This window comes from Diabrotica undecimpunctata, chromosome 1, assembly GCF_040954645.1.
Source record: "Diabrotica undecimpunctata isolate CICGRU chromosome 1, icDiaUnde3, whole genome shotgun sequence".
In the NCBI taxonomy this organism is placed as follows: domain Eukaryota; kingdom Metazoa; phylum Arthropoda; class Insecta; order Coleoptera; family Chrysomelidae; genus Diabrotica; species Diabrotica undecimpunctata.
The window spans coordinates 2,717,221-2,728,091 of NC_092803.1; the positions used below are offsets into that span (position 1 = coordinate 2,717,221).

The following is a 10,871-nucleotide window of genomic DNA, read 5'->3' on the forward strand; positions in this document are numbered from 1 at the left end:
TACAATTGTTTTATTTTCAGACTATACGTTTTACAATAGCAATCATAAAGACCTAAGTTAATAACTAAATACAAACAACCTTCTTAAGTTCTTATATAACATAATTATTTAAAAAATGATATAAATCTTAAAATTATTGCAAAAGTTATGGTTTTAATCATAATGTCAAAATCGCTAACATGGTGGTAATTTTGGTGTCTTCGAACTCGAGGCATTTTTATCTCGGTGTCATTTGTGTCCTGGATGTAACACATCGAGTCTAACTCTATGGTGTAACACTTCTAATGTCATTTGCTATATTAATTACTTTCCAACTTACATTTGTTTACAATGTTTTGTATAAAAGATATTCCAGGTATTAGTAAATATGTGCATTGTGGACATCCAACAATAGATTTTTGTTCCATTAAAATTTAAATGTGCTATTTCATTTATTTATTTGAATTGCACTTCCGGGAACACTACTGGAAACAAATTTTACACTGTTAAGATTTTTCTCCAATGTGCGTTCTTATAAATGGTTTCAAATAATATGCCACACCAAACCCCTTAGAACAATTTTTTCTCCGGTAATCGATCTGATATGCCTTTTCAAATTAACTACTTGGGCAGGTCGTTTCAAACCAGTTACTGTAAAACATTGCTTAAAACAAATTTCATATTTAAGCCGGAGATACACATGCCTATTACTAGCACAATGGCATACCAGCACCTAGCAAGAACCAGATACTGTCCCCAAACTGGCACATGTGTACGTTAACTGACATGCTAGCTAATCGCAAATAATTTGATTTTTCTTGCTAGTAGCATGCTGTGAGAAGCATGCGTGGGGAGTGTCACTGGCATGTGTGGACGCGCGCTAGCGCTACGGGCATGCCAGTAGCTAACACAGAATTGTCAGATTTATGCCACCATTATTTAAAAACCATCAAATTTATTGCTATATATAGAGAATTGGAGTGTCTTTTGAATTCTAAATCATCTCTATATAAAAATAAAATAGCCCCAGACAATGGTTACACAAAAATTGAAGAGGAAATGGGTGAAGGTATTACTATAAAGGAGATAAAGGCCAAAATAAAAAATTGCTCCAAGATTTTCTCGCCTACCAATCCAATTTCTCACCCAAATTTTTCTCTTTTTTGATTTCCGCTTCGGATTCATTATTAAATTTCTAACAATATCTGTGGTCATCGGTAAGATTTGCTTGTTGAATTCCTTCCGAATACCTTCCATGGATCCCCTTTGTTTTGTTGAAAACTCAAAAACTTTTAATTACAAAACAAATACTTTAGTTTCAGATGAAAACAAGTTTTTCGCTTTGCCAATATAGGCAAGCGAGCTACTGGCATGCCAATGGACCGTAGAAGTGTGACGTCACAACTGTCAATTACTTTCCAAACAAAAGTTGAAATGCCCAATCTCAAGACTTTTTAATTTCTATAAAGTTAACATTTTGCTTCCTCTGCTGCTTTTTTTTAAGTATAGTGTTTTTTACAATAATACCATCATAATTTAATGTTCTATTTATATGAAATATAGTTTAAAAGTTTAAATTAAAGACATTCTAACCTTACTTTATTGATACATGCATTTTATTGTTATTTTTATAGAACAACATGCTTTATTATTTACACAACCTTGTAAAATTATTGTAGTAACTATTAGAATACTTAGATATTGCAGAAAGCGGAAAGATTCTGTAAAGAAAATGAAAAAATAACGAAAAATACAAATTATCCACACTAAACAAGGTTTGTTTGGAAAGTGAAACTGACAGATGTCAATAAAATCTACGTCATCACTTCCACGGTCCATTACTAGCAAATGTGTTTTAGGTGCTGACCTATGTCAGCAACTGGCATGCCAGCTACTTTTCCAATTGGCATGTGTGTACCCGGCCTTATAAGCCTTTTCTCCAATGTGCACTCTCAAATGTAATTTTAAATGCACGCTGTAACGAACTGTTAAAAACAATTCACACTTGTATGGCTTATATCCAGTGTGTACTCTCATGTGTTGTTTCACATTATATTCTTCGGAAAACTGCTTAAAACAAATTTCACATTAGGGTTTTTCTTCAGTGTGAGTTCTCCTATGTATTTTCAAATTAGATGCTTCGGAAAACTGCTTAAAACAAGTTTCACATTTGTATGGCTTTTCCCCAGTGTGTACTCTCAAATGTACTTTTAAATTCCACATTTTACCGAACTGTTTAAAACAAATTTCACACTTGTATGGCTTCTCTCCAGTGTGCACTCTCATATGTTGTTTCATATTATATTCTTCAGCAAACTGCTTAAAACAAAGTTCACACTTGTACGGTTTTTCTCCAGTGTGTGTTCTCCTATGTATTTTCAATTTACCTGCTTCAAAAAATTGCTTAAAACAAATATCACACTTGTAAGGTCTTTCTCCAGAGTGTGTTTTTTTATGGCGTTTTAAATTTTGCGGTAAACTAAACTTTCTAAAACAAATTCCACACTTAAAAGGTGTTTCTGTAGTGTGCAATATTCTATGTTGTTTCATCTGAACTGCTTGGGAAAACGGCTTAAAACAAATTTTACACTGGTAGGGTTTTTCTCCAGTGTGCAGTTGCAAATGTCGTTTTAAATTTGCCGTTATACTAAACTGCTTAAAACAAATTTCACACTTGTATGGCTTCTCCCCAGTGTGCACTCTCATATGTTGTTTCATATTAGATACCCCAGCAAACTGCTTAAAACAAATTTCACACTTGTAAGGTTTTTCACCAGTGTGAACTCTAAAATGAATTTTCAATTTATCTGCTCTAATAAACTGCTTAAAACACATTTCACATTTGTAAAGTTTTTCTTCAATCTGATCTTTCTTATGTTTCTTTAAATTATTATTGTCAAGGCAGTCTTTAGCACAAATAGAATTTTTTAATGTTGTTTCTCCAATGTTTACATTTATTTGTTGTTTTTCATTACTTGAATCTTCAGGAATCCTTTTTATATCTTCCATTTCCAATAATTTCCTTTGAAAAAATCCTAAAATAAAAACCCAAATATAAAAATTTGTTATTACGGAAACACACGATGTTTTTTGTAATAACGATATATTATTAGGTATTTTTGGCACGTCACATCATATTTAGTAATTTAATAACGGAATATTTAAATAAATTAACCTCAAAACACAGTCCCCATTGGTACGAACCGTTTCCAGAATATCCAAAAACATAAAAAAAACTGGTAAGAATCTTTAGACATCGCCTATATTTTTTAAATAAAATTTTAATCAAAATATCTATGTGCAAATGCTGTACTCAAATTATGTAATCAAATAGTCCCCTGATAAAAAACCGCGCTGAGTCAAATTTTATTTTGGTGCGGGACCTTTAGGTCGTGAAACGGGAACGGAACGCAATCGGTGTGAAGTTTGTTCTATAGTTAGCTCGATCAAGGAACACTATGTCTATGACCAAAAAAACATCAAGGATGAACATTTGGGAATAGGTAAATGAAAGTGTTAAAAAAAAATAACTGCAATATTTACTACAGTTGACATTCTACCCGACACGAATTTGGTACCGGATTTATTGTAAGCAGCAATAAATCTATTGCTGCTAATCAAAGCTATTGATCACAGGATGTCAAATAAGACAAAGGGAAGTTCGTTAATATAACTAATTTAATAGTTTAGTATTATTAGCATCCATGCTCCAACGGAAGAAAAAGAGGATGATGAAAAAGACATGTTCTATGAGGCATTAGACCGAGAGTACGATGACTGCCCAAAAAATGACATCAAAATAATAGCAGAAGACTTTAATGCCAAAGTCGGAAGAGAGAATATATTTTCGCCCACCATCGGAAAATAGAACCTACACGTAGAATCTAATGATAACGGTCTCAAAATCATAAACTTGTTGTTTAAGAACATGGTAATAGCTGGGACACGATTTCCCACAAAGATATACATAAGGAAACTTGGAAATCTCCTGATAATGAAACGATTAACCAAATAGATGCAAGACACTGCTCTAACCTATTAGATGATAGGTCTTTTAGAGGAGCAAACATAGATAGTGATCACTATTTAGTTAAAGCACGATTTAAAGAGAGAATATCCAATTTAAAAAAGGAGATAAAAAATCGACGTTAATAAACTAAAAGATCCCGACACTGCAAATGTATAGAGACAGCAAATAGAAGATCAAAATAAGGACAAAAAACTAGGAAGAAGAACTCAATTGTGTAATAATTTTTGAACTTACGTACAAAATAACTACTAATAATATTTTAAGCAAATATTTATTATCGATACTGCCGTAATTTTTAAATTAACTGTACCTAAAGATAAAATTACAATTAAAAGCTGCAAACTAGGGATTTTGTTGATTTTACCGTAATAAGTTGGCATGTTGATAGATGGGAAAATAAGTTCACGTGTCATTTAGTAGAAGGCTACAGTGATGTATTAAATGACTGCAGTGATGTATTAAATGGCGCCAGATGTACGTTTGCCGAATTTAAGAAAAATCTGCAAAACATTGAAAACTAGTTTTGTGGTTACCTATATGTTATACCAATTGTCTATGGGTGATGCAGTAACCATGGTAATACGAATCACGTGGTTTTGTTTAGCAAAGCGGCCCCTCGCAGTTAATATTTAGGCTTCGTTTGGCTTTCAATGGTCAATCATGGTTTTATAACGTTAGAGCTCTTGTTAACGACAACGGTCAACGGGTCGGTTTTGACACCGTCCCGTCGGCCGTTGCTCAGTGTCTTTCAGGTTCTTATGAATGTCTGTTCACGCAACGGCAACCAATCCGTTGGTTAACTTTTCACCGTCTACGTATCCAGTCCCCCTCGGCAAGACGTTCGACGGGACGGTACCGTGAACCCTCAGTCAACCTTTTTAGTTTATGGAAGTGTGTTAACGGCGTTGGGCGAGCATCAGTTGTTTCAATAAATGTCTTTCTTTGTTGCCGCTAAAATATGGATTTTGATATGAAAATTTTAATAAGTGCGGTAGAAAATCGACCTGTGTTGTGGGATAAAACCACGGAAAGCTATAAAAATAAACAGCTCATGTATTAATTTAATTTAATCAGCGTTTTAATTTATCATGTACTATTCCTAACAATTTGCGGAAAGTTTCTTGACCCATTCGGAAGTAATTGAAGAATTTTGTTTCGTCTTTTTTCAATTCTTCGTAAAGTGTATGGAAAGCACCATACTTTTCTCTTTCTAACAAAATAGGATGTATCCATATTTTTCTTTTACGCTTCTCCCGTTTCTTCTGCATTTTTTATACAAATAATACGCTAGTATAACTTTTTGCTTTGACGAAAACATGATATAACATATATTGCGTGCACTTGTTACTTTAAAACTGACGATATTTCGGAGATTCGATACTGTCAACGGACGCATTTCCCTTGAAATTTATGAACCGTCGACACGGGTACCCGTTTAGCATCGGCCCGTTACCCGTTGAAAAAAACGTTCGTTAACAAGAGCCCTTACAGTGTCACAATACAAGTATACCAATTTTATCCTTGACAGCATGACGTTATATAATCGTGATTGACAGTCAAATTGTGATCAGTCAAGTTTACTGGGGGATTATACTTGTTTTCATATAATACATAATTCACATAAGCTCTATTATTTCACATGTAGCTTATCTAAAAACAATTCCAGTTTTATTCACTTTTTGGTAAATTTAATTTTTATAGATATCATCCTAATGTAATCATCGATTAAATTTTGTCGATTAATTATTTCCGTAAGTGAAAAAGATTATTAAAATTTACGCTGTTTTTCAATTAACTAAACGTATTTTAGATTTCTTAGAAATACTCTTCTTATAAATAAATAGTAACTCTATCTTTATTCACTTGAGAATTTCCATAATCCCTTTTTTGATCATTATTTACCTGTTTTTCAAACAATTCCAAATTTCTTTACCTATAAGTTTGTAATAAATATTTTTAAGTACGTAAAAAATTCAGAATTGTCGTCTGGACGCTATCTAAAATATAAGTAATCAAATATTTTCAAATGAATGAACGTTTTATATCTATTAGTCAGAATTTAGCCTTAGGTACATTATCAAGAAGCCTCTTTTGTTGAAGTACCATTGTCATCAAATTATTATAAAAAGGTGTTTGTTAGTAATTGAAAAGATTAGAAATTAATTAAAAATGTGTAGTGGGTCAGTAGGATAAATGTTAAGTAACTACTTAATACGTTTACTTAAAAAATTCCCTAATCAGCGCATCGTACCTACAGCTTAGTGTGGTGTGAGGCAATAAAATTTTACGACTTTTTCGTCTGGGAATGTAGGGAGTATCATGTATCATAATTAGAATTGCCTATAGATATAGTTAGTCGAATTTGTACCACCAAAGCAAACTGTAAAAACCACACTTGAGTAATTTAACACACAAGTAAGTTTTTTGTACTTGAAATTTAATTTTGTATTATTTCGAACCTAGAATCTTTTGCTTTTGCAGAAAGTAACTGCGGGACGTTCCACACGTAACGTTTGGCGACTGTGACACTCCCCTTATACGGGTGTGCTTAAAAGTTAGTTGTTTTCGCTTATTTTAGTGCAAACTTTTTTCCGGCAAATAATTTTGTTTTTATCGTGAGGCTCGGTCAAAGTTAACCTTTTCAAGCGAAAAATGAAATCAGATAAAAAACGCAGAACGGTGCTTTTACGAAAGTTCCTGATGTTTTGGACAGTTTGTTAGCTGAACCGGTGGACCCACGAGCCTGGCAGAAAATTAGCGTACAGTGGGAACTTTTACAAATACAATGAGCTTTGTGAAGTGGAAAGTGCGGTACTTGAAAACTAATATATTCGAAGAAGTTTCCGAAGAAGAGTTAATCAGTGAGATAGAGGCAAAGGATAAATATAGTGCAAGGTACTTTGAACTTAATTACAAATATGATTACAGAACAGGTTCAGTAAGTTCAGAGTCATCAAGTGTAAAAGGTAAGCGCAAATTTAAATTACCTCCAATCGAGTTCAAAAAATTTGATGGCTTCCTTTTTGGCCACAGTTCAAAGTAGTGCATGATGATCCATCAATTGATTTGACTGATAAGATAGCTTATTTGAGACAAGCCACTGTAGAAGTTAGTAAGTCCAGGTCTAGACAATTAGTGGAGAATTTTACTGCAGTAGCCGACAATTACTCAAAATTATTTACAATTTGCAGTCTAGGTTTGGTAGAGAGGATCTCTAGATTGAAGTTTACATTAAAAAGCTCCTACAGTTAATTATGAGTCGAATTTCTAGTAGTCCTTGTAATATTTCTGCTTTGTATGATATGATTGATGAGTCAACGTCGTTCACTTGAGACCTTGTACAAAGCTGCTGACAAGTTTGTGGCGACATTGCATCCTCTTATTGAGTTATGTTTGCCAGAAGATATGATTCGACTATGGCATAGATCTTCACAGTTTTTACGGCCTTATGTTTCTGTCGATTAAAAATATCGGAGAAACTGCAGAAGTTACAACTTTAAAAACAAGACTGAGTGGGCTAATGAGCTTTTTACAAAGTAAAGTTCAAAATGAACAAAAAATTGATTTAACAACGGAAGGTTTTGGTTTACCGATTGAAAATAAAAATATAAATTCAATATTCCTGTTGCCAGGTAAAATGTAAAATTACCTAAGCAAGGAACTGATCAGCCAGTAGCGACCGCTGCTGGGTTAATAAATCATGAGGTTTACAAGTGTATATTTTTATTATAAGTAATTTTTTGTACTTGAAATTTAATTTTTTATTATTTTGAACCCGGAATCTTCCACGAAAAGTAACTGCGGGACGTTCTACACGTAACAATAAATACATTTTTTAGTGTTTACATCTATTTTCAATACTTAGAAATGTTAAAAAAAAAACACAACATAATATCAGAAATTTATTGATTTTTATTCAGACATTTTTTGTTTTTGTCGACCATTTTCGGTAAAAAGCAGTTATAAAAAAAAACTATTGAGCTTTTCGATCATTTGAGCACAAAGTTTTTCATCTGGCTCAATTTTTTTCAACAAACAGGATCTCTGTATAATTAATATATACTGAGTAGGTACAATATTCTTACAACACTTAAAATCAAAACAGCAACTTAAACTTAAAGGTAAATAAACAACAACCCAACACGATACAAAAATTAAAAAATTATATTGGATAATCTAATCCAAAAATTAGAATTTGTGAAATTTCAACTAATAGCTAATATCAACTTACATTGAAGAAGACTGCCGATTGAGAGCGATCTGTACCGATTAAAGTTCTTGTTCTTGGCCTCGCTTCAGGAAAATTAAAATATCAGAATATGATGTATGTGTTGCCATTTACTCAAAGAATCGTTAAACGTTAGTTTATTTGAATGCCACTCATTTTAACTGCTGCGTGAACATACCCCCTTAATAAAGTACTAATAAAACTGGTATTTACAGTAATAAATTGCAAAAATCGACACTAATTTATAGAGCGATACATACAATTTCACTCTCTATAGGCCAGTCCCACAAAGTACTTTAAAAATCGAGGTGACAGGACAACTAACTTAAGTCATCTTTACAATGGGTTAACTGTATATGCAAGAAAAAAACAAAACATGAAATTAACTAATACATACGCAAAAGGAACAAAATATTTACTATCGAGTTAATCAATTTCGATTTAAACAAGTTTAAAATAAGACTGTGTACTAAAATTATTAATTAACATTAAATATTTAATAAAGAATCATGAAATATACACTATCAACATACAGATTGAACGAATTTAAAACGGAACATACGAAATCAATGTATTTCGGCTCAACTCCGCTCTAGGTGGTTGGCCAACAAAAGGTTGTCAAATAATTATATTATAAAAATCCAATACTTCAGCGGGCTGCTGGATTCTGAATTCATTCAAGAACAAGTCAAAACTCCACCCAAATAGGTTGCCTAGAATCACTGAAAAAACTAGACTACACAAGCAGTTATTATGCTGTCAAACCACTTATCGCTTCCTTATAGTCCAAGAGATAGAGCCGAAATTTTGAACTGATCAGTAATATGACATTTCTCTATTGGAATATATTCATTGTAACCGAGTTAAGACTTTGCCTTACAGGCGGACGCCCCTCGTGGTACAGGGGGTGGCTATACAAGGATGAAGTTGTAATTTTTTTCGGAAAAATTAACGATCGATAATATGGCTGAAAATTTGCCCAGAGTAAGATCTTGGTATAAGGGGTGGCGGACAGGGGTGAAGTTGCAATTTTTTGGGGAAAAATTAACGATAAGTAATATGTCCGCCATTTTCATGGCTCATTATTTAGCCCCTAAAAACTCTAAATCCAAAAGGGCGGACAGCTGGGTTGGTACATAGAGCCATAAAACGGGGTCAAATGTACCACTTGCCTGCGCATTTTAGGTCTCGGTAACAATTTTTAAACTGATTTTATTATGACATTTTTATACCGATTGATTTGAAAATTTGTATGCTCACTTCTGTTACTATTCTGAGAAGCGTCAAGTAGAGTTTTCCTCAAAATTTCCAAAAAAAATTTCCGTAAATGAAAATTTTCGTAATTTTTAAAGGTAAAATCTAATTTGTAGAATCCTTTCGATTTTCTGTATGTTTTTTTTTTCAAACTAAAGTCATATTTACTCACAAATCACTTTTTTTCTTAAATATAAATATTTTACAAATTAATCTTTAATTGAATAAATGTTTGATATTTGATATTGTATTAAATTAAAGTAATTTTATAATGTTAACTATTAAATATTTTTAGTAAAACAAATAGTAATTTTACTTATTTTTTATTACAATAAAAAGGTTTTTAAATTTATATTGCATAAATAATGGTTGTTCAGATATAAGAAAAATTTGATTTATTATTACATTAATAATCAAATACAAAATATATTATTTCTATTTATCAATGGGTAAAATTCAATTTGTAGAATTCCTTTAACATTTTACAAATAATTATTAATAAAAATCAATTTAATAGTGGAATTATCAATTTTTTAAGTTTTGAAATTTACTTTGTAGATATTTTCAATATTTTTTTTAACTTTTAAATTGATTGAATTTTTTTTTCATTAGTTAATTATAATTTTACAAATTCTGTTTGGACATTAATTTTGCATCATTATTATTTTAAAATATTAAAATAATAATGATGCGCGTTCCATTTAGATCAGTAATTCTAGACGCATGCGCTAAACGTAATAAGTATCAAGATACTTTTATCCAACTTGGTGAAACTGACTTCGATTGTAATGAAGTTTTTGAAACCTTAGAAACTTTCATATGTCACTTATATGGAACAGGACTGACGAGAACAATTCCAAAAAGAAAAGTAAACGATGTCAGATTTTCCCTATTTAACCGACAGTATAAGTTGCATGATGTAAACGAGCCTTTTTAAAAAAAAAACTAAAAAATTTCGATGCTTCAAGCTTACCACTATGTCAAGATGAATTACACCAACATCTACTGCGAGCCCATTATATTTCAAGTATTTGGACAAATGCTCATAAAAAAGTATCAACAGAATTGATTGTTGAAGAACATGGTTGGGAGTTTGAAGATGAAACATATAAATTCAAATGGTTTAGTGAACCTCAGATGCCAGAATCAGTTCAAGAAGTAGTGATTGAAAATGAAGCAGATAATGCATGTGATATTATTGAAAGTGAAAGTGACGAAGATGATGAATGTGATGACATCAATGAGAGTGAGAAAAATGACGAAATTTTTAAAGTTTTTCTAAATTTTTTTTTCTTATCGGAAAAATCTTTTGAAAATTTTTGGAAAAAAATCATGGTATAACTGACAGAAAATCGAAAGGATTCTACAAATTAGATTTTA

General features: G+C 31.9%; 1 protein-coding gene across 1 annotated transcript in view; it reads right to left on the bottom strand.

The window, feature by feature from the left end:
• Positions 1 to 10,871, bottom strand: part of LOC140444026 (uncharacterized) — a 13,542-nt gene continuing 2,671 nt past the window's right edge. Inside the window, exon 2 of the mRNA XM_072535612.1 lies at positions 1 to 3,014. Within this exon, the coding sequence (XP_072391713.1) occupies positions 2,068 to 2,988 (921 nt within the window). The 5' untranslated portion in view covers positions 2,989 to 3,014 and the 3' untranslated portion in view covers positions 1 to 2,067. The remainder of the gene's footprint in view (positions 3,015 to 10,871) is intronic.